General features: G+C 38.1%; 1 protein-coding gene across 5 annotated transcripts in view; it reads right to left on the bottom strand.

Moving 5' to 3' along the window:
• Positions 1-1027: 1027 nt before the first annotated feature.
• Positions 1028-24241, bottom strand: part of MPP7 (MAGUK p55 scaffold protein 7) — a 242341-nt gene continuing 219127 nt past the window's right edge. For all 5 annotated transcript variants that reach the window (XM_070600843.1, XM_070600839.1, XM_070600842.1 and 2 more), the window contains 5 exons: positions 18324-18404; positions 8524-8617; positions 7390-7498; positions 5392-5535; positions 1028-4021 (listed from right to left, as the gene is read on the bottom strand). In XM_070600843.1, the coding sequence (XP_070456944.1) occupies positions 3842-4021; positions 5392-5535; positions 7390-7498; positions 8524-8617; positions 18324-18404 (608 nt within the window). In that variant the 3' untranslated portion in view covers positions 1028-3841. The remainder of the gene's footprint in view (positions 4022-5391; positions 5536-7389; positions 7499-8523; positions 8618-18323; positions 18405-24241) is intronic.

Raw genomic sequence — 24241 nt, 5'->3', positions numbered from 1 at the left:
ATAAAAAAATTCCTATTGAGGATTATTTAATTAGGTCCTGATGTATCACTTGGAAGTAATGGAATTTTTTTTTTAATAATAAAGTTTGTAAGAAATTATTAGGACACTCCCAGTGAATTTATTAATAGAGGGACTATTTATTTAGGGTGAGAGTAGGAATCTTTATATAGTTTTTTAAAAATTGTGATGTGACAATGATCATTACAAAACAGGAGCTCAATTATTAGATACTTGTATTCCAGGTTTTGTTCCAAGTACTTTACATGGAAAAGTCTTTCATTTCATGCCCACGATAATCCGATGAGGTAAGCACTATTATTATTTTCGCATCATTGATTCCTTTTTTTTTTCATGGCTGGAGAATTCTGAAGCAAGTCCTAAATATCACGCTATTTAGCACTATTATTATCTCCATTTTTCTGATGAGAAAATAAGGACGAGCGAGATTAAATGACTTTCTCAAGGTTGCAAAGCTGGTAATAGGCAAAACCAGAATCTGAACTCAAGAATTCTGGCTCCAGACCCCAAGCTCCTAACTGCTACCCGGTGCAGCCTTTCAGTGGAAGCAGAGCTGAGGCTAATTGGCTCAACTATTAAAGCAAGGCCAGTACTAATTAGCTTGTCTGTATAAGCAGGTGGCAGTTTGTCCTCATATGTACAGCAGAACAAGTTTAGCTTTGCCCAACTGTTATTGAAGAGGATGTGCATAACACTCTGATTCCTGACGGGGAGGAGCGGGGGAAGGGCGCTCCCATCATGGATGGGCCCAGATCATCCATCCCACTGGGTTTCTCTACATCTGTAAACGTCTGCACTGTATGGGTAAGAGCAAGACTAGTGAATTCCATCTCTCCAACAAGCTAACTGGAAGCCAATAAATGTTTGATTGAAATCGATATGAAATTTAATTTTAGACATGGCAAGTTCAAATACTAGGTATCACAGAAGAAAACAGAATTTGTTCCACCACAGGAAACAGTATAAAAGATACCCAAGTGCAAAAACAATTTTCAAGAAAGTACACACATAATTTGAAGATACTTTATTAAGATCAAAGGTTTTCCATTACATTTATTTATAAATCCTTACTAGTCAAAAAGAAAATAAATAATAAAAATCTATATCTTCAGGAAGCTTTTAATAACATAGTTTTGTAGATCTGAGAAGTTTACACATTTGTCAACTTTAAATTATTACAGTTTGGATACATTCAATCACTACGTGATACCAGGAATGCCAGCCTTAAGGATATCAAGAACATCTATATTGGTAAGTAAAATAATAGTAAAAAATTAGATTTCAACTTCACCTTATTTTTAACCTACTCTAATTTGTTAATCATGGGAATATAGAATTTCCTTCTTGATCTTGGATTTTAAATATATGGACCTAAAAAATGTAAACATTCGTCTTTTCTCAATAGTGGCTGACACTCTGTCTTGGGTGCCAGCTGGTGAAAGAACTAGTAGAGTGAGGGGAGCATGTGCGAGTCTCCTTGCTGGTTGGGGGTGCAGAAAGTACAGAATCAAGGGCCTTTTGCTACAGTGACCAACAGGCCCTTGGAGTTGGCCCTGCCTTATTAAATTTTAACCAAATCGCTAAGCATCAAGATGGCCATGTAAATGTCACTTGCAGACCATGTTTGCTACCTGAAAAAAGATTTCTCAAATTGCCAAAGTGCCCCTTTTATTTTAAGAATATTGTTCAGCTCTAATGTAAAAAGGGAGAAAGGTCTGGACAGTTATCTTTTTATTACCCCCGTTACCACGACCAACACAAAGGACTCAGTTTCCATTGCCTTCCACTATTATCTCTACCCCATAGTAAAGAATTCAGGCAATTATCTGCAAATTAAAAAAAAATCGATGTAGGTGTTTCAGAACAAAGAATGTGGGCTGCCTAAATTATTCAGATGATTGCCTAAATTATTATACATTTCCCATTACTCTTTGTAAAGGAAATCTTGATTTATGGGAAATTTTAGTCAATGTTCAAGAGGAGAATATTCTACCCAAACTCTGTATGGAAGACTTGTCTTTTCTTAGACCGGCCACACAACGTTAAAGGATGGCTTTATATCAGATTTGGAAGCCCTCTTCCCCACTTTTTTTTTTTTTAACTAAATTGCTTGCTATTTAGCTAATAAACTTGGAACTCACTGTTTGGATGATGTTGTTAAGTAACATTTAGTCTGATCAATTATCTAGCTATTTTGGTGTTCAAGGCCAGTCCAGTAGTCTCTGTCTCTGTTTCTAACATGAAATTTGACAGGTCTGAAGGAAATCCAGTGGATAATGCTATCAAATGTGCAGTGCACATATAACACGTGCGGATCTATCTGTGTACAAATAAGGTCAAATATTTACATGGAATGTTGACCCTGACTTATAAAACTACTATTTTAAATTAGGACATCTTTACATACAATCAGTTTATCTTATGAATAGCCCCATTTGATAATTAAAAAAATATGCCTTTCAAATATTTCATAAATATATAAAATTTTACTACATTCTATTTTTTTTTTAAACATGACATCTAAACTTTCTTTACAAATCAACAAAAAGTCTTTTTTTTCTGTTTGAAAGTCACAGATGCAATGACTTCGGATTGGCAGGGTCTTACCGCGTGCAAGAATGGCAGGACATTTCTAGCATTTTGAGCGATATAAGTTACTTGCTGAAGATCAGTAGTATCTAAGTAAAATGAGAGATCCCATCTAAATATCTACAATATAAGAGTCTTTCTTAAAATTCCTTAAAAATGGGAAGATTAGGATGGTATCTAGCCAGTGTTAAGAATTCTTTTGATGATGAAGAAATAAATTAACATTACATGGAAAGTTTTCTAAAATACATGTTAGTGAAATTTCAATATATGGTGATCAATTGCACATATGTGACAAATGATCACATTTTATTTAACGTATATATCAGTAACATGTAAAACATTTACTTTTAGAATAGGAATCACATTCTTATAATTTATGGGGAAAAGCCAAAGTCAGCTAAAAAAAAACCCTTTTGGTGACTCCATAAATGTTGTCTGAAGATTTACAAATAAAAATATCTTTCGTAATTATTACTTGCCCCAAGATATCATCATTCTTACTAAGGTTAATGCTGTAAGGAAAGGTTTTTAGTTATATGTATAATAATATTTAATAAGGGAAGATAGACGTTTAAAATTTGTTGAGTCATTATATGTATTCATATGGCCTTCTCAAGCTATAACATGAAGACCAGTCACTAAGGAAAATTTTCAGTAATTCCTTTAAGATTTTTAAATGTACACACTGTGAATACATTGTGTATATGTAAGAAAAAGGTTGTACTTTTAGAATAGTAGGAAGACTCCTCCTTATTGCCAGCCCAGGTGAACCTATGATGACCCACCAAAAAAAACAGCAAAGCTGTCCCCTCTGTCTGGAGCTGCTCAAGGCAGCCAAGTTAACACCTTCTCCTGCTAACATGCGAGCCTGATGGCAGTGACCATGTCTGAGTCCAGCTGAAGCGCTGAACTCCAATATATATCCTCTAGCTACGCCTCTCTAAAAAGTTCAACCTTATCTCGGAGCTAGAGCTGTATATTAAAGACAACCAGAAGGTTCAAAGCTTTGCTCAGAATATAGTACTCTGCAAATTTTGATTTGGGATCTTATACTCAAACATTGTGTTTGAAATAAAGCTGTAAAAATACACAAACAAAACCAACAATCAGTTTTAACCAAGATTGCACATCTATAGCAGTGATATAGACTAAAACACCCTCCCACCAAAACGGTAACTGATTTAATCATGCACTCTACCAAAAGAAAAATGATTATGGGAATTTCCCTTAGTTATGAATGTAACCAGCTCACTGGAACCCAATGGGTGTCTGTCTCCAATTTGTCAAAAGTTGTTTTTAGCTCATTGAATGCCACAGTGAGATCATCATTTACTATAATTTTGTCAAAAAGATGACCATATTGACTTTCCATTATCTGTGCAGATTTAATCATTTCTTGAAAGTCTTCTTCCTACAAAAGGAAGTTTTAAAAAAAAATTGTTAGCTAGGCAATTACATCACTTCACATGAGTGCCAACATTCCACAACCGGTTTATCCAATGCTGTTCTATGTTCCTTCTTTCACCCCAGCCAGAAATGAAAAATCACCCTCTTGAACTCCAAGTTCTTCAGAAGTCATAATTTCTAATACTATCTCTCTGATTTGCTTGTAACGAAACTGCTCTGACAAGAGTCAAAAATCCCACCATACCTTAATTTCAGAATAATTAGTCCTGAATTGATAACTTATCAATATAGGGATATTTCAGTATTAAAATAGCTACGGGAAAGAGGAGAACTGTTTAGTTGATTATATGACTCAAGTCTATATAACTATATCCATAAATGTAAGTGAGCCAAATCCTAAGACAATGTAATCATTTATTACTTTTATCGAGAAACCTTTAAATTTATAAATAGTTAAGTACAATAACTCCTTACACTGCAACATACTGAAGTAATTTCAGAGCCTACATTTCAATGTCAGAAGATTTTACAACGACAGAAACTTTAGTGTCGACCCAGAGCCCCGAGGAACCAACATCAGACAGTACCTACCCAGCATGGACATGTATTGTCAGTATTTTAGAGAAAAGGTGTTTATCAAATATTGGGAATGAAAAACATCATCTGTATTTTGCAACCACAATTAACAGTTTACAAATTAATACAAAGGTTAAATATGAATTACTTAAGAGAGGAGGAAGCTCTTGACATTTAATTTCTTTGCTTTTTACTTTTGATCCTGAAGTAAATACATTATCTTAGGGTTAAAAACAAAAAACAAGGAGAGGCCTTGCCGGAAGTCATTAGAGTCATTAACATACCACAGCTGCCATTTCCAATAACACTCACAGGAAACACAAATACTATTACTGAATAATAATACAAGTCTACTTGTCCTATACCTAAAATGGTGCTTTTTCTTTTATTATGCTAAATATGATTATTGATGCAGAGACGAAAAAGGCAAATTATTAACTTTTTCATTTAGACTACTAATGAATAACAGTCACTGACTTTGGTATTTTTCCCTTTAGAAATAAGGCTAGTCTGAAAACAAAGTGGTCTAGCTTTTATCTAAATGCTTGGCCTACAGAAATTTTTTAAGTATGCATAACAGCATACAAAATAGTTTGAGTCAATGTAATATAAAGCTCCACCCACAGAAGCACGAAAAGCAATTACAATGCAATCATTCAAAATGTATGTACCTAAATACAATTCTTTTACTGGTTTTTGGATCACGGCATATATATACTAGTCTTTCTAAGGTGGTCACTACTGCGGTATGAGTTTAAGTTCTGCTTCTGTCTCCTCACCGAGCACCTTCGTACTTACTGTAAAGGGCTTGGCAGCACCTTGGTCATCTCTGCTTGAAATAATCTTTGCATTTTTTCTTGTCTCCCTCAAACGCTCTATTGATGGGGGCTTTATAAATATCACATACGGCTTAAATTCCAGCGTCCTTAAATGCTTCACTGTCTGCAAGAAAGAAAATAAGTTTTCTTATGTTTCTTCATCATGTCATGAGTGAGCTTTATAATAAAACTGAATTTTCTTTCTAAGGAGAAATTCCTTAAAATTATTTTCTAATTAAGGGCAGTAGGTCTTTCAATATATTATTATTCAATCAGTTGTTGACAGTTAAATATGATAAATACCCCTGAAAAGAAGCGAGAGGATGTAACTTGCCTTTAAAAATGTTTTAAAATATGCCCTAATTAATATTGAACTGAAGCAGCTAAAAATACCATGAAATTGATTTTTAAATCAAATATTCAAAGGATACTACGAGTTAAATCACATTCTGCACATGAGTCTTCCAACCATCCCATTTAAGCCTCTTCCTGATCTCCAGCATGAGTTCGCCTCCTCTTTCTCTTTCTTTCCACCCTTCAGAGTGTCCTAAAAGGACAGGCCTCCTGCTTTCCATGGAGCTCGTCAACATTCCCCCAGGAAATATTTTATGTTATTTACACTATGCTTCTGGGACTCATCTATAATCAAGGTGATTGATGAACGGTGAGAGTTAGGGGATAGTCTTAATCTGTGTGTCAGGACCTCTCCAGAACATGAATATAAATCATAAACTCCATGAAAGGTTCAGCAGACAGGTTATGTGTGTGCATGAGAGGGAGGTGGTGGTGGTGGTGACAGGCGACAGAGGAGCTGGTGAGGCCCTGCAAACGCAGAGTTGAAACCACGCTGAGAGAGCTGGGAACTAGACCCAGGACACGCGCACACAGGTTCTGCATCAGCAGGGGTGCCCCTTTCATCACTGGTGCTGAAGTTAGGAGTCAGCCGCCCCAGTGATTCCTGGGACTCTTCTGCTCCAGATTCATCTCCCTTAAGAGGAATGGAGGGCTTCTCCAGGTCATTCTGGCTCTTGGAGGTTGTGCAGCCCAGCGTGTAACCATCAGTGGAGGGAGAATCTGTGGCCCCTGGGTAACAAGGAAAATGCCACGGGTTGGTTGTCTGCTGGAGGATATGTGGCTGTGAAGGAACTGCATGGCTTCATCCACTGGCATTCTCAGTTCACAGTGTTCATGTGTTCCCAGGGTGCCAGGCAAAGATCTACCCGCGAGCTGCAAAAAGGATCGCATGTGGGATGCTTCCTGTGAAGTGCCCCACAGCTCTAGATGGGGGGTCTACACTTCCAGGATCGATACAGAACCAGAATCAAAGACAGAAGACCAACAACCAAAATGTCCACTGTTAAATATTCTAAATACTCATAATAATAAACAACACATAATACATTATACATATAATGTAACTTTTTATTTTTTGGTGAGGAAGATTGGCAACAGATGTTAGCTCAGGGCCCATCTTCCTCTTTTTCTCCCCAAAGCCCTAGTACAAACTGTATATCCTAGTTGCAAGTCATTCTAGTTCCACTTTGTGGGATGCTGCCACAGAATGGCTTGATGAGCAGTATGTAGGTCCGGCCAAGATCTGAACTCGTGAACCCTGGGCCGCCAAGGCAGAGTGTGCAAACTTAACCACTTGGGCACGGGGCCGGCCCCTGTAACGTATTTTTTTAAATACAAAATACACTGAAGAAATATCTAAGAGTCATTATACTTGGCAAAAACTGAATATAAACAAGAGTTACAAACACAGATCTGGAGGCCTCCCCTACTTCTCTTTTCTAATAATATGCGTTTTTTCACCAGACTGCTCAAATTACATTTAAATGCTTTTTGCCATCTTGGAAAAGCCATATATAAGCCAAAAGTGAGTAGACGTCAGATTTACCTTCTGTTGAAATGCTCACATGAAGCGAAGTGGGTTACACGGGCCAGAAGGGTGTTAAATGGTTCACTGTTTACTTACATGAGGCTGAACATCCAACAAACAAACTTTGTTTTTCGCCAGGACAGACCGAACCGAGTCTATACTTGTGCCGTAGTAGTTGTTTTTATATTCACCATATTCAATAAACCTGTAGAAAATTAGACATGCATCAGAATCATTTGTGAACTAAAAAGTATATTGGTGGCAAGACATAATTCATAGGTAAAAGCTGTTTTTGCTGAATGTGTATTTTACTGTGTTTAATAAAATAAATAGGGCCAAGTACTCCAGAATGTCAATTTTAAAAAATCTTCTCTTTTACATTTTCAAATCAGTAACACTTGCTTGTATTACACTTCGGGAGAAAAAAGTCCTTCAGGCCAGCAGTAGTCTAATGTTTTCCATGACCTCTTTTTTAGAACTAATGCAATGCAATAAAACGGCGAATAAGCCGAACAATAGAAACTACTGAAATTTTCACCGCACACTACAGAATAACCAAGCTCAGCTTCAGAACGAGAGAGGAACTGGTTGGTGGCTAATGGAACCAAGTATGTGCTATAAAAACACGATTGCTGTGCCAAACACAAAAAAAGCATTTTGATGTTTCAATAAAATCCCACAATCCTGCATTAAAACACACCCTGCTCTCTGATACCCTACAGTATTCATGCTTAAGGAAATGGAAAACCTGGGGGCAGGGGACTTGGAGTTAGTGAGAGGACAGGGTATGAGCAAGACGATTAATATTATTTCAGTGTTCTGAAGAGTCAATGAGTGAGAGAGAAGCATGTGTGGAGGAGGCTGTGGAACTAGAGATCTGTGAGCTGTTAGCTTTCAAAATAAAATTCTGTCCAAATTATATGTTGAGATTCACTAAGTGGGGTAGAAAGGGGTCACAATAATATACTAGCAACCTCCCTTCATTCTTCAAAATAATTCCTACACGTTGAACTTATCCGAAATGCAGCCGCTGTAGGTTATTTAAAAATGACAGGTGAAGATTGATAACTATTAATGGAATTACCACCTTTTTATCAGTTTCAAATATAAGTATAAACATTGGGAATACATTTCAAATGGAAGAGAACCCTTAATTGTCTAACACTGCACATATAGGCACATGCTTAAAAAACAACAGTCACACAAATATTCTTAAAAACTTCCACATACTTGTTATTTTGGACATCTGTCTCAAACAAATGCTTGGAAATGAAAATGTATTCAACACCATCGCTCTCCTGGCTTCTTCTTGCTCTCGTAGTGTCTGTGATGTAATTAAGAAGAGTTTAGAAAAAGAGTTTCCATCAGCCACCCTAAGGAAAATACTAAAAAAGAAATCACTGTGTATTTAATTACTTTTCTTAAACAAGATTTAAAAAACTATAAAAAAGCAAATTAGCTAATAAAGTGTCATTAATTCAGGTTTTCCATCGATATTAAAATTATACTGATTTGAAGATGGATTCAAAATAGTCTGTACTATTATGATTATTATTTTATTTTTTTGCTGAGGAAGATTCACCCTTAGCTAACATCTGTTGCCAATATTCCTCTTTTTGTATGTGAGCCATTGCAACAGCATGGCCACTGACAGACGAGTGGTATAGGTCTGTGCCCAGGAACTGAACCTGGGCCACAGAGGTGGAGCATGGTGAACTTAACCACTAGGCCACTGGGGCTGGCCCTATTATTCATTGTTTTGAAGGCTCTCTAATGTGTTAATTAAATAAAAACGGTATTTAAACCCTTGAGGAAAAAATCCTTTCTTTTGCAAGTAATATGCTTATTATTGCTGTTTACTGATCTTTACTCATTGAAGCAGGTCTAGTGCCCACTAGGTGGCAAGGTAAACTCTGAAATTATTTTACCGTCTTCCACACGCAACTATCTGAGCACTCTGAAAATTAATGGAGGAGGTAAACTGTCAAGGGGCGTCAACTTGCATGGGGAAGACTAACTTTGATCTTCCCTTAGCTTTGCCCTAAGGCTGGGAAGCATTCACAGAGCAGCAGGGTGGAATGTGTGAATAAACTCTAATAGAAGCCCCCACTTTTTGGTGAAAAGAACCAGGAAAAAAAAAAGCCCCTGCGGTTCGGAGAGTGTGGAGCGAATCCAGGAAGGGAGAGAAGCTGGAGAAGAAAATACAGTATCTGTGGATGAACCAACACCAGGCTAAGAAGAACCTCTGAGCTCTGCACATGCAGCTCAAACTCAAACCAGCAGAGCAAAGGTTTCAAGAAGCGAACCGAGGGTAGAATGCACAGCTCTCTAACCCCTGAGTAACAGAGTAAAGAGCACACCCAGCCAATGAGAAAAGGCTTAGAGAACTGAGCTGAGGTCGGGACCATGCACGCAAGTGTCAGACTAATCCCCGAATTACACGGGACCCCGCAAGTGTTTGAGTCTGGACAGGGCAGATAGAGCAAACGTTTAGAGAACTGAAGTGCGACTTAACCACAGCTCACAGCAAACGAGGTAGAACTTCCGGTCTACAAGTAAACTGGGCGATTTCTAGATAAAATAAAAACATCAACGTTCTCCAGAATATTCTAACAGGACCTGGAGTTAATACTACATCGCATTCACAATATCTAGAATGCAATTTAAAATTATTCGACATTAAAAAAACAAGAAAATATGACCAATTCTCAAGGATAAAGATAACAGATGGCAACCCTGAATGACCCAGAACAGAAGTTAGAACCATCAGACAAAGACTTAAGCAAATGTTACAGCTGTGCTTCACAGGTAAAGGAAAACAGCTCAAATGGATGAAAACATGAATTCCTAGCAGATAAATAGAAACTGTAAAGAAAACAAAATGGAAACTTTAGAACTGAAACATACAAGATCTAACAGAAACAAATCGCAAGATGAGCTCAGTATCTGCATGAAGATGATCAATAGAAATTATACAATCTGAGCAACAAGGAGAAAAAAGATTAAAAAAATAGAAATGGAGCCCTAGGGACCTGTGTGAAATGACTGAAATGTCCAACAAATGTGTAATTGGGATCCTAGGAGAGGAAGAAGAGACTGAGGCAGAAAAAAATGTATTTGAAGAAATAATGGCCCAAAACTGCTAAAATTTGGTTAAAGACATATATTTTACAGATTTTAAAGCTTAAATCCCAGAGTAAATTCAAGGAAAACCATGCCTAGTACATCATAACCAAACCACTAAACACCAAAAATAAAGAAAAAAATCTTGAAAGCATCTAGAAAAAAACAACACAAAACAGACAAGGGAATAATGATTTCAGTGATAAAGATTTCTTATTAAAAATCATAAAAACAAGAAATCTGTGAAATAATATCTTTAAAGTACTGAAAGAAAGGAACCTAGCAACCAAAATATTCTTCAGGAATACAGGCAAAATAAAGACCTTTTCAGATGAAGAGAAACTAACAGAATTCATCAGCAGATCTGTTCTAAAAGAAATACTCAAGGAACTTCTTAGGCTGAAAGGAAATGATAAGAAGGAAACTTATATCTTCAGAAATGAAGAAGGAGCAACAGAAAGAATAAATAGTTGAGTACATATAGAAGTCTAGTGTTTTCCTCTTAAGTTCTTTAAAATATATATGACTGTTTTAAAGTAAAAGTTATAGTATCTGGTGGAGTTTTCAATGTACGATATAATTTTAACAACTACAAGAAAAAGATAGGACTAGGGAGTAAAAGGACTTATAAGATTGCAAGTTTTCTGTACTTTATGGGAAATGGCACAGTCAATTTTAAGTACTGTGAATGATTAGATATATGGATATTGTAAACCATACAGCAACCAGCAAAAAAGTAATGCAAAGAGATATAAGGAGACAGCCAAGAGGAAAAATGAAAATGGAATACAAAAAAAATTCAAATAATTGTTTTAAAAAGGTAGAAAAGGAAAAAAAACAAAAAGGATAAACAGAGAATCAAAAATAGCTTAAATTCAATCATTTCCATAATTCAATAAATGTTTGTGGTCTATATACTCCAATTAAAGGCAGAGATCGATAGAATGGGTAAAAAAAGCCAGACACTAGTACATGCTGTCTACAGGTCTACAAGAAAGACACATTAAATATAAAGACATAGATTAGTTGAAAGTAAACAGATGGGAGACAATATACCATGTAAACAGTAAGCATAAGGTGGCTTGAAGTGGCTACTTTAATTCAGATAAAAGAGACTTCAACGATGAAATAACACTAATCTACATAAACATTTTCTGCAAATAGGAGAATCACTGCTTTACTCACTTTATGATAATAGTACAACCCTAATAACCAAATCTGACCAAGACTAGAAAAGAAGAAAATTACACAACAATATCCACCATAAATTTAGATGGAAAAGTCCTTAACAAAAATATTAGCAAGTCAAATTCAACAACACTTTTTAAAAACATACTATATCACAACCAAGTAGAATTTATCTCAGGAATAAAAGGTTGGCCTAATGTTTGAAAATCAATAGAATTCACCACATTAACAGAATGCAGGATGACACACGATCACTTCAATAGATGAGGAAAAAGCAGAAGAAAAAAATTCAACACCCATTTATGAAAAAAAAAAAAGTCTCAGCAAATTAGGAATCACAGGGAATGCCCCAAACTAATAAAGGGCATCAATGAGGAAACATCATAGTTCATAGTAAAAGATGGACTTGTTTTCCCCTGAGAACAGGAATGAGGCAAGTCTGCCAAATAATATCACAAAAAATAAATCGAAATGGATCAAGACCCAAATGCAAAACCTAAAACTAGAAAATTTCCAGATAAAACTAGAGTCTCTTTGTCATCTTGAGATAGTACAGGATTTTTAGATAGAACACAAAAAAGCACAAAACATAAAAGAAAAACCTGATAAACTAGATTCTGTTAAAATTAAAAATGTTTGCTTTTTGAAAGACACCATTAAGAAAGTGAAAAGGCAAGCCACACTGGAAGAAAATATTTGTAACACAATTATCAGATAAAGGATGCACGTCCAGAATACGTAAAGAACTCTCAAAACTCAAAAATGAGACAACCTAATTTTTAAAAATCAGCAAAAGATTTGAATAGACAGTTCACCAAAGAAGATATATAAATGGCTGAGTCCACAGAATGGCATCATTAGTCATCAATTACATACACACTGAAGTACAATGAGATACCCCTAGACACATATTACACTGAGAAAAATTTTACAAACTGACTATACCAAGTGTTGGCAATGCTGTGTAGCAACTGGATCTTACACACACTGCTAGTGGGCTGTAAAATGGTGTAACTACTTTTGAAAACAGTTTGGTAGTTTCTTAAAAAATTAAATACAAACCAATCATATGACCCAGTGATTCTACTGCTACTTAATTTACCCAAGAGAAACAAAAATAGATGTCTATCAAAGGAGTTGAATACAAACTTCATAGTAGCTTCATTTGTAGTAGTCAAAAATGGAGGAAAATCCCCCAGGTATCCATCTCCAGGGAAATGGATGGATAAACAAACTGTAGTATTTCCATACAACGGAATACTACTCAGCAATGAAAAGGGATGAATTATTGATCTGTGAAACAACATGAGTGAATTTCAAACTCATCATGCTGAGTCAAAAAAGGCAGGCAAAAGATAATTTGGAACATAATGTGCAATTCTATTTACACAAAATGCCACATGATTCAAACTAATCTATAGTGACAAAATGCAGATTAGTGGTTGCTTGGGGACAGGGGTGAATGGATGGATTACCAAGGGCACAAGAGAAAATTTTCTGAGGAGATGGAAATATTCATTATGTTGACTGTGGTGTTTTCACTTGTGTATATATATGTTAAAACTGATCTAATTGTACATTTTAAATATGTGTAGTTTATTTCAATTATATTTCAATAATGTTATAAAAAGAAAAATATGGAAAGTGGGAAAAAAGTAATGCAATACAAAAAGTAATGGATTTATAAAACCCAATTAATTTAAATTATATCCAAAATTTTAATTCCCTTCTCTTTAGGTAGCAAACATATTTTAATACAACATTCGGATCTCCTGGAACAGTTTTTCATACTTCTATGGGTGGAGCACCAAGAGGTCATGCTGTCGTTTATGGAATGTCACATCCTTTGCAGGAACAGCATGAAGTACTGATAAATTTAATTCTACCATAAAAGCTAAGAATGAATTTCACAGCAGAAAAATAGACCTAAGTGTATATGCATGCATCCAAGAATATGAATATGAAAGTGTATATAACATAACATGCATCCAAGAATATTAAATTAGTGTGCTGCCTTGCTTTGGAGTTTAGGATTAACATTCATTTATCACTTAACTTTGTTGTTGTTTTTTGGTGTTCTTTTAGCAAATAGTAGACTTAAGAAAAACGTATTGCTGCAAATCAAAACTGAGAATTTTATGTGTATTAACTTGTTTCTCATGAACTGAGAAAAGGTTGTCTTTACTCAATTGTAATGGCAGAACCCTTTGAAAATTTGGAACAACACTTTAAGGATCACTGCTCTGACACATGGAGTCCACTTGGGAGGGTTAAAGATATTTAGAACCATGTCAAGTGAACAAGACATTTATGATGCTACCAAACACATTTAAAAGGTAACATGTCTACAATCGAATTGTTTGCTTATCATGATCAACCAGACTTATCCAGGTCTGACGTCATTTTACTGATTTTAGTGTCTACTTGCAATGAGGTACCACAGGAATCTCACAAACTCATTAACGGTGAGGAATCCTGAATAAGGGATCTGAAAATCCTCATGAGAAGGGAATTCAAAGGGAAAGATGGGCACACTAACCACAATGCAGGCCACTACCTCGCCTTAGTTCACTGAGTACCCACTGTGTTCACAGCGTAAGACAAACATCAGACAATACGAGACAAACTCTACCCTCTTTCCCTTCCCTTGCAAAATCCCAGAATAACCGCCATGGTGAGATAGGAAAAAAATTTTTTAACTTGGACCCTAGTTTACAACATTTTAGTCAATGACAGACCGCAGATATACTGGTGGTCCCATCAGATTAGTACCACACAGCCTAGGTGTGTAGGAGGCTATACCATCCAGGTTTGTGTAAGTGCACTCTACGATGTTCACACAGCGATGAAATCGCCTAACCACACATTTCTCAGACTGTATCCTGATTGTTAAGCAACGCCTGACCGTATGTATATTTTTAGAAATCTCAACTGAGGCATCCCAGGGACAAAGAAGTGTTCTAGAACATGAGTACTCCGAAATCTATGAAAGCACATAACTGTGATATATGCGTTCATGAGAAACCACAGAAAGTGATTAACAGCTGGGGTTCACCGAGTGCCCAAATTCCAGACTGCAAAGATTTCGGAATCCATTAGGTATTTGGTATCTTCTGCAATACTTTTTGTTTACTACTTAAATTTACTGAGAGCTTCTTTTGAAAGACTGGTTATGTTAACAGTCATTTAGCTTTACTGATGATAGCCTATGGCCTATGACAACTTGCAGCCTATGATGATAAACAATGTTGATGCTGCGTATCAAGGATGAAATTACCCATAGAGAAGCAAAGAGGCAGAAACAGGGGCTTTGGCCACCACTTTTTTTTGTTTTTTGGATGAGGAAGATTGGCCCTGAGCTAACATCTGTGCCAATCCTCCTCCATTTCGTATGTGGGATGCTGCCATGGCATGGCTTGATGAGCAGTATGTAGGTCCATGCCTAGGATCAAAACTCGCAAACCCCAGGCTGCTGAAGCAGAATGTGTGAACTTAACCACTACGCAACCAGGCCAGCCCCAGCCACCACTTTCTTTAAAAGCAAGTTTGAATGTTTAATATGGCTATACGGATAATTTTAAAAGATCATGTCATTTGTTCAGCCATTTTAGCCCAAGAGCAATAGCATTTACCTGATTTAGCATCCTTTTTAATAGTTTTTAAAAACTGAAATAATTATAGATTTACAAGAAGTTTCAAAAATAGCACAGAGAGGTCCCGTGTAACCATCGGCTTGCTCCAATGGTAACATCTTCCATGACTATAGCACATATCGACACCAGGAAATCAATATCAGCAAACCACAATTAACTAAACTACCCAGTATTTCTTTTTAACATTTAAAAACCTGAAGTATGATATACAGACAGAAAAGTTCACGTGTAAGTTTGACGAACTGTCACAGATTGAATACACCCATGTAACCCAGCACTCTAGCAAGAAGCAGAAAATCGCCAGCACTCCAGAATCACCCTGCCGATCCATTTCCTCAAGATTTTCAACAGCAGACATCAGCATCGCTTTTACTGTGTGTATAAGAATGGAGTCATACTGCATGTTCCCTTTCGTGTCCCCCTCCGTTCGCTCACCATGATGTTGTGGGGTTGGTTCGTGCTGCTGCGTGCAGTAACAGATGGTTCGTTCCGCACTGCGGTATTCCGTCATTGACTTATCCAATCTGCTACTCACGGGCACTCGAGTAGTTTCCAGTTTTGAGCTCTTATGAAGGCTTCCAAGAATATCTGAGTACATGTCATATGCATTTCTGTCGGGTGTGTACGGGGGTGGAATCCCTGGGTTATAAGGTATGTGTTTGCTCAGCTTTAGTAAATATTGCCACTCAGTTTTCCAAAGTGGTTGCATCAACTTACACTCCCACCAGGAATGTGTGAGAGTTCCACTGCTCCACATCTTTTTCAACTGACTCATTCTGCTGGATATTTAGTACAAGTTTTAGAAAGGAGAATTAGAGAGTTAAACATCAAGCAGAATACTGGTGATACAACCAAAGCAATAATTTTTCTCCCAATAATCAAAACTCTAAAGTATTTTATAAAGGAAAACAATCTAAAATTCTGAAATTGATCTTAGAATGTATTCTTCTTTAATTAATTAAATCGTCCAGAGTTGATGCTATGGCTGTGTTTTCCAAACATGCTTGATGATGAATCACGCGCATGAAGCTGTAAATCCAGATTTTCAGGCATTCTGTCAGGTCTCCCGAAGGAGAATCTCTCTGGAAGGCCTTGGAATCTTTTGAAAGAACCCCGAGAGATTCCTTTTATCAAGCAAGTCTGGAAAGCACTGCTATATGGGAATCTTTTGATATGAACGCCTGTTTAAAAGTGAATCAGAGTGGAAAATTACTACTTTGGGAATTTCTTTGGAGAGTCCCAGCCCCAGAAACTTTCTGGATGTTGTCAATTTCTGTAAAAACTTCAGAGGGAAATATCATTTTAATAGTTGGATGAATTAAGCCCAAAGTACCTGGCCCTGGGTCCTTGAGTAATATCAAAACTATGATGAATTGAGGCCGTCCCAGCGGCATAGTGGTTAAGTTCGTGCACTTTGCTTCAGCGGCCTGGGGTTTGCCAGTTCAGATCCCGGGTGTGGACCTACACACCACTCACCAAGCCATGCTGTGGCAGCCTCCCACGTAGAACTAGAAGGACTTACAACGAGGATACACAACTATGTATTGGGGCTTTGAGGAAGAAAAAAAAGGGGGAAGACTGGCAACAGATGTTAGCTCAGGGCTAATCTTTCTTAGCAAAAAGGAAAAAAAATCTGAAAAAAAAAAGCCTATCATGGAGGGTTATGTTTGACAGACAGTCTTATTGATATTTATCATCTTCAAAAGGAAGATGGGCCAACTGGGCTACAATAAAGAGAATGTGCAGTTTGAGAGGATTTGTCTAGTGTTAGACAGGAGGAGGAGCATGAAAACTGGTATCATAAAACCTGGTTCCGAAGGCAAGGGCAGCTATCGCTTACGGAATTCTGATGAAGTCAAAATATTCTTTCTACCTTCGTTTCCTTCTCTGTGAACCAGAGATAGCGCCCATCTTATACATGATAGCACAAAATAACTTCAGGCAAATAAAAGATGAACACACAGAAGAAAATCAATAAATGCATTATTTTCCTTTGTAATCTGTTTTTTCCATCCTCTTTTGTAATTGCTCACCTGTAAGCTGAACAGTTTTTTGTAAAATTTTCTAATTACCTGTATATTGCAATTCAGCTTTTATAAGAGAAGTGAATAATTAAAGTAAAAAAGAAAGAAAGAAATGTTTAATTCCACATTTTCCTTTCCTTTCATCTCTGTTGGTGGAAACCAGCACAGTCCTATAACTTACGGTTGAAAATGATTACAAACAATGATTTGGAAAAAGGTAGTAACAAGGAGTAACTTGAAGTAATAGAAAATTATAATTTTAAAATAAAGCTGAACTCTTCCAAAACTAGAGAACACTGCTAAGGGCAATATACAAACGATGTTTTTAAATAGTACTAAAACCACTTGAAAAAGCCAACATTTCAATTTACTCTTTTAGATGACTTTCTAACATCAACATATTAAGTAGTCAAATGGCATTTATTCTGGAGATCAAAATGCTTCCAGCATCACATTTCATTTGTAAGCATGCCCATGAAAACTACTTTTCTAAAAATAGACCTAATTCTGTGTACTGAAAAGAAGCTTCCCCTATTTGGATTATATGGCCACGAAAGGCCCATTTAACACTATCTGCCAATTCCTACATATAAAAAGTAATTAAGAAAGGTTTATACTGTAACAAGCCTCCCCCAGCTCCTTCAGTGGTATGGTCCTTCTAACCTTAAAGCTGGTGAAAAACTCTGAAAAACATTGGCACTTATTTTACGAAACAGAATAGACTTTTATTTAGAAGAAAACTTATAAATAATAATTTGATGTCATATGTATATTAAAATTCACCATAAAAATCTGAGAGTAGGGAAGCTGAGATTAACAGATATCCTGCCAATGATCTGTGTGATCCAGGGCAAATCCCTAACTCTTTTGTCTCCGTTTCCCCCTCGGTGAAACGTAGATAATGTCACTACATCCTTCATAGGGCTGTTCTGAGGTCTCGACGGTGAATGCTCAGAACATTGCTAGGCATCACACATGCTGTGTAAGTGCTAGCAGTCATTATTAGGGCAATCGTAACAGCGTCGAATAGTACAAAACTTACGGGGCACTGTCACACCGTAGTGTTGTGTGTCGCTGATCAGCAGCTTTCGTTTCAGTTCATTCAAACCTACTCCTACAGGACCTGAAAAAACAGGATAATACAAACTCATTACTCAGCAAAACACCATATAAATATTTCTGGAATTGACATGAATCCATAAGACAGACTGAAAACATGTATCCAACTTTACATGCATCACAAGTAAAGAGGTTCTCTCTAGTTAAGCTGCCCATGAGAGGGTGGAGTTCTTTTGTTGATTTTTCACTTTTTAAATCTCCACCTTTCCATTAAAAAGATTAAAAACATTTACGTTTTAAATGAAACACCTCATGAGTATCTGAGCACATTACCAAGTAACGGTATGCAGAAGAACTTAAAAAATACGTGCATCTAAAAAATTAAATTGCACAGTCTGGGAAGTGATAATTTCAGTTTCAAATGTTTTTAGATCTTAATAAAAGAAAATCTTGGAACCTTGATTTTATTTTAGCTGCAAATCTAATTATGCATTTTAAATATGCAAAACCACCAGCACATTTACATTTGTCAAGACCCTCTCTTAAGCACTGGAACACTTGCACAGACCTTACATATTTAAATCAATCAACACATACATACCAAACACCTATAATGAACAAGGCATATAGTAAATGCGGCGGAGAATAAAAGATGGTAAGTGTGGGGCTGGCCCCGTTGTCGAGTGGTTGAGTTCGCGCACTCTGCTGCAGGCGGCCCAGTCTTTCGTTGGTTCGAATCCTGGGCACGGACATGGCACAGCTCATCAAACCACGCTGAGGCAGCGTCCCACATACCACAACTAGAAGGACCCACAACGAAGAATATACAACTATGTACCGGAGGGGCTTTGGGGAGAAAAAGGAAAAAATAAAATCTTTAAAAAAAAAAAAAAGATGGTAAGTGAACTCTGCTTTCAAAGAAAGAAACTGGGTTGAGAGAGTCAGACTAAATCATTAAGAGACTGGGGACGAAAAACAAAGAGCAGTTTCAAATATGAGTCTGAAATCAAAAGTCAGAGGGGCACAAACCCCAAATGGCCAGCTTCTCACAGCTCTGCCACCAGGGTCTCCTTAATGATGGTGTCTTGCAGTGGGCAGAACACAAGCCCTGGGGCCAGACTGCCGTGAGCTGCATTCCCATCTTCATGACTCCCCCATCTGCTGACACTGGATGCTACAATCTGAATGTGTGTGCCCCCCTTCAAAGTCACATGCTGGGATGCTACAGCCCAGTGTGATGGCATTAGAGGGTTTGGCTTTGGGGAGGTGAGTAGGTCAAAGGGGTGGAGCTTCACAACTGGGATTAGTGCTCTTACAAAAGAGATCTCAGGCCAGTCCAGTGGCCTAGTGGTTAAGTTCAGTGTGCTCTGATTTGGCAGTCTGGGTTCGGTTCCAGGGTGTGGACCTACACCACTCATCTGTTAGTGGCCATGCTGTGGTGGTGGCTCACATACAAAAAAAAAAAAAAAAAAAGAGGAAGACTGGCAGTGGATGTTAGCTCAGAGAAAATCTTCCTCAGCAAAGACAAAACAAAACCATTAGTAAACAAATAAAAGAGATCTCACAGAGCTCCCTAGCCACTTGAGCAAGGAGAAGCCTGTGACCCGGAAGAGGGCCCTCACCCCACCATGCTGCCACCCTCATCTCTGACTTCCAGGCTCCAGAACTGTGAGAAATAAATTTCTGTTGTTTATAAGCCTCCCAGTCTGCAGTATTTTGTTATAGCAGCCTGAACAGACTGAGACACTCAATAAAATATTTGAGCTTGATTAGGCTTCATTCTAATTCTAAAAGTAATTATGAAATAAGTAAATAAAAGTAATTATGTTCCCTTCCTGAGAGGAATAAACGAAAACTTATACATAGTGCCTAGCACAGAATCCAGGCATCTGAGTGTCATTCTCTTGCCAACTTCCTCTTCTGAGCTTTGAAACGAATAAGGTTTTAGGCTGGACAATGAAGAACATACCAGTGGACAGAGAAGAGCAGTGTGGGCATGCTGGGCAGAGGGAAAGTGTGAGCAAAGATGAACAGGCAGGAGCTGGGGACTGAGCCTTCCTTGCTCTAACGCCCCTCACTTTGTGAAAAAAAGACCTGTCCCCCTGCTGGTCACTCAGTACACCCTTTTCCTGTCCTCGCACTGCTTCAAAGTACCAATTCTCTCACACCGTCCCCTGCTTCTCTAAGACAGTGGTTCTCAACGCTCCCTTTTTATAATCAATACTTCATAACATCTCATTTATATCCTGAAATAGAATCATAGCTAATATAGCTTATTAGTACATATAATTCCTCCCTCCAATTAAAATAATGCCCTAACTGTAACATATGAAAAAGAATAATTTATAATAAAACAATTTGTATTTCAATATGTAAATACCTGGGCATGACTAGAGAAAATGATGTCAGATGTTTGCACCTATTTATAATAAATAAGTTTGGATTTAAAAGTAACAAAAAGACCAGGAACCATTCTGTACAAGAAAGGACAGGAAAATGAAAGCCCAAGGGTACAGGTGAACATCAGAATAAGGACTAGCAACTGGACAGAAGGAACAGATGAGACTTACTGGAATAGGATAAACAAAGAGGGAAAGAGCCTGCATTGAAAAAGGAATAACGTGTCAAGACCATCAAATTGAAGAAAATAATACTGCTGCAAATGACCTGTACTTTGCACATAAGGGTGGTACAAAAATAATTCCCTATGGCATGGGACAGTGCTTCAGTGTCACAGAAGGCAGATCTCTTATCTGGAAACCTCAGCACAGCTTGAGTCATCTATTCAGTCCATGAACGTCTAGCACACATCTGGAAGTGATGTGGGGTGCAGGTCAGATTTTTGCTCCCTAGAGATGTCAAGTCTATGTCCCTGGTCCTCTCAGCTATTTTGATATTTTAAAAAAGTACTCGTACAAATGTCCATAATTCTCCCCAGTGGGCAGTACTGTCCCTGTCGAGAACCGCCGCTCTAAGACCTTAGCACCTGGCTCTTGTCATTCTCTGCACCTCAGTCCTGCCAGCCTCTTGGGTAACCTCAACATCCATGTGAATACCACCCTTCAGAAGGCCAGCCTCTTCCTTCCCTGAATTCCTGACCCCTAGTGACCGTCCCTTCTACTTCACTTTGACCACTTAGTGGGTAAACCTAGACTTTGCCGTCACTAGGAGCTATTTCACTCCTAAAATATTAAATTCAAACTTTCCACTATGATTTCAACCTCTGATCCTTTTAGATCTGTCACTCAGTTATCCTTCCGTCACCTATTATCATAAGGACCTCATGTGCTTTTCTTTCTTTCTTTCTATCTAACAGCCCTTCATGTCTTCACTTCCATGGCCATAATTCTCCCACTATTTTCCTAATATCCTCAAATTTCTAATGCATTGTCCTTTCATCACACTTCCAAGGAAACTTCCAGTCTAAGAGCAGTCCAGTAGCCCCTCTCTACTTCCACATCTGGACTACTGAGAACAGAAAAACCATACAATCCTGGAGCAGTAATGACATACATTCATACTCTCCAGCAATTATTCTATGTTTTCCTTATCAATTCTATTTCTTAGACCCTCATATTGTTAATTTCAGTCCTCCATTCTCTTCTGTCCTCACACCTGGGAGCCTTCTTGTTACTTCTCTCATGTACTCCTATAATCAAACAGTTGTCAAAGGCTGCCAATTTTACCTCCTAAATATCCTTCAGATCTATGATTCTTGACTGACACTGGTGCCACACTAGTCCAAGATACACCATTTTTGCCTCCTTTCCTGGAACAGCCTCCTAATGGCTGTCCCACATCTGCTCATCAGCCACTTGAATCCGCCATCACCCAGCAGCCAGACATCTTTTTAAGGCGCTATTCTGATCTTGTCATTCCCTCGCTTAACATTCTTGGAAATATAGTTTCCAATGGCTCTTCCACAAAAGATTAAAATCTTTACATGGTTTATGAGGCTCTGCGTGATCTGATCCCTGCCTCGTCCTCCTGCCCCAAAGCATTTACTCAAGCTCTCCCCTTCACCTGAAGCCCCAGGTAATTCTGATGCGTCTTCGGAGCTCAGCTCAAACAGCTCTTCCTCCAGAAAGTCTCTCCTGAGCCTGTAGAGCATGTTTCTCATTTTTATGTTATCAGAGCATCCTGTACATCTTCCTCACACTATTTAAATATCATAATTAAACAGGGGCCAGACCAGTGGTGTGGTGGTTGAGTTCATGCACTCCACTTCAGCAGCCCAGGGTTCACAGGTTAGGATTCTGGGTGTGGACCTACACACTGCTCATCAAGCCATGCTGTGGCAACGTCCCAAATACAAAACAGAGGGAGACTGACAGAGACGTTAGCTCAGCGACAATCTTCCTCAAGCAAAAAGAGGAAGATTGGCAACAGATGTTAGCTCAGGGCCAATGTTCCTCATGAAAAAAAAAATATGTATATATACATATAATTAAATAATTGGATAATACATTATTTAATGGTCTGTCTCTCCCACCAGGAGGCACAGTGAGGGCAGGAATCATATTACGTCATTTACCAACTCTATAAAGTAAGTCCTCAATAAAAATCTGCTGAATGAGCCAAACTTCTAGTGTTACTATCACCACCTCAAGCTCAGTAGACGACCTCAACTACTTCAGAGAACTTAGAAGCCAACATGTGCAATGTCTTCAGAATCATTTTTATAAATGTATGCATCTAGACTCACCTAGCTCATATCTTCTTTTTTTTTAGAGGAAGATTAGCCCTGAGCTAACATCTACTGCCAATCCTCCTCTTTTTGCTGAGGAAGACTGGCCCTGAGCTAACAACTGTGCCCATCTTCCTCTACTTTATATGTGGGATGCCTACCACAGCATGGCTTGATAAGCGGTGCCATGTCCACACCCGGGATCTGAACCCTTGAACCCCAGGCCACCGAAGCGGAACGCATGCACTGAACGCTGCGTTACCAGGCCGGCCCCTGTACATACCTTCTTTAGAGGTATATCTCCCAAGGTCTCTCTTGCTTCTGGCTCCTTCCCATCAGCGCTTAAAATTAATAAACTCTCTCCTACCTTAAAACAAGAACAACAACAACAAAAACTCAAAGAAAGCTTCACTTAACTCTACTCTCTCCTCCAGCTACTGCTCGCTCCTGTCTCCGCCATCCTGGTTTAGGCTTCTGTCATTTCTCACCAGCGCCTCTCATTCTTCCTCTGCTGTGCACACAATCAAATGTAAACTCTATGATAGGTTTATACAGATCCATGTTGTGAGCTACACTTATATCTCTAATCTTAATTTGTGCCATTCCTTCCTTTGCACTGCACATTCCAGCTACTTGAGAGTTCTCCTACTTCCTGAAATGTGGCAGGTTCTCTTCTGTGTTGTTGGGTCCCTGTCACATGCTTTTTGCTTTGGCAAGGACACTCCTATCCTCTCTTCACGTGCTAATGCTTGCTTGTTGTTTAGGACTCTGCTTAGATACAGCTTAGGGGATCTTCCCTGACACTTTAGATTTGGGCTGGGCACCGAGTTCACGTCTTCCCTGTACTTGTGCACTCTATTGTTATTGTTTACTTGTCTTTATCCTCCAAGAGACTGTGAACTCTGTGAAAACAGGGACGTCATGCACTTCTTCATCAACTGTTTCCCTAGCTGGCAAACTGTAGGCATTCATTAGTTTGTTTCATTTATTTAAATCATATTCAATAATTATGCTGTTATGGAGGTAAAAGTATTTGTTGAATGAACCAAAGGAGTGGAGGTTAAAGGAAAAAGCATCTGCTCCTAGAATGCCTGGATGCCATGGTTAGGTACCGCTCAAGGTCACTAAGAGAAGCTGGTGGAGCACACATTTGAACTTGTCTCTCTTGGCTCTTCAGATAAAGAGAAGCAGAAGGGAAGGTGATGAATTCAGCT

The sequence above is a fragment of the Equus przewalskii genome, chromosome 30 (assembly GCF_037783145.1).
Source record: "Equus przewalskii isolate Varuska chromosome 30, EquPr2, whole genome shotgun sequence".
Taxonomy (NCBI): Eukaryota; Metazoa; Chordata; class Mammalia; order Perissodactyla; family Equidae; genus Equus; species Equus przewalskii.
This window is presented reverse-complemented; position numbering and strand designations above follow the sequence as displayed.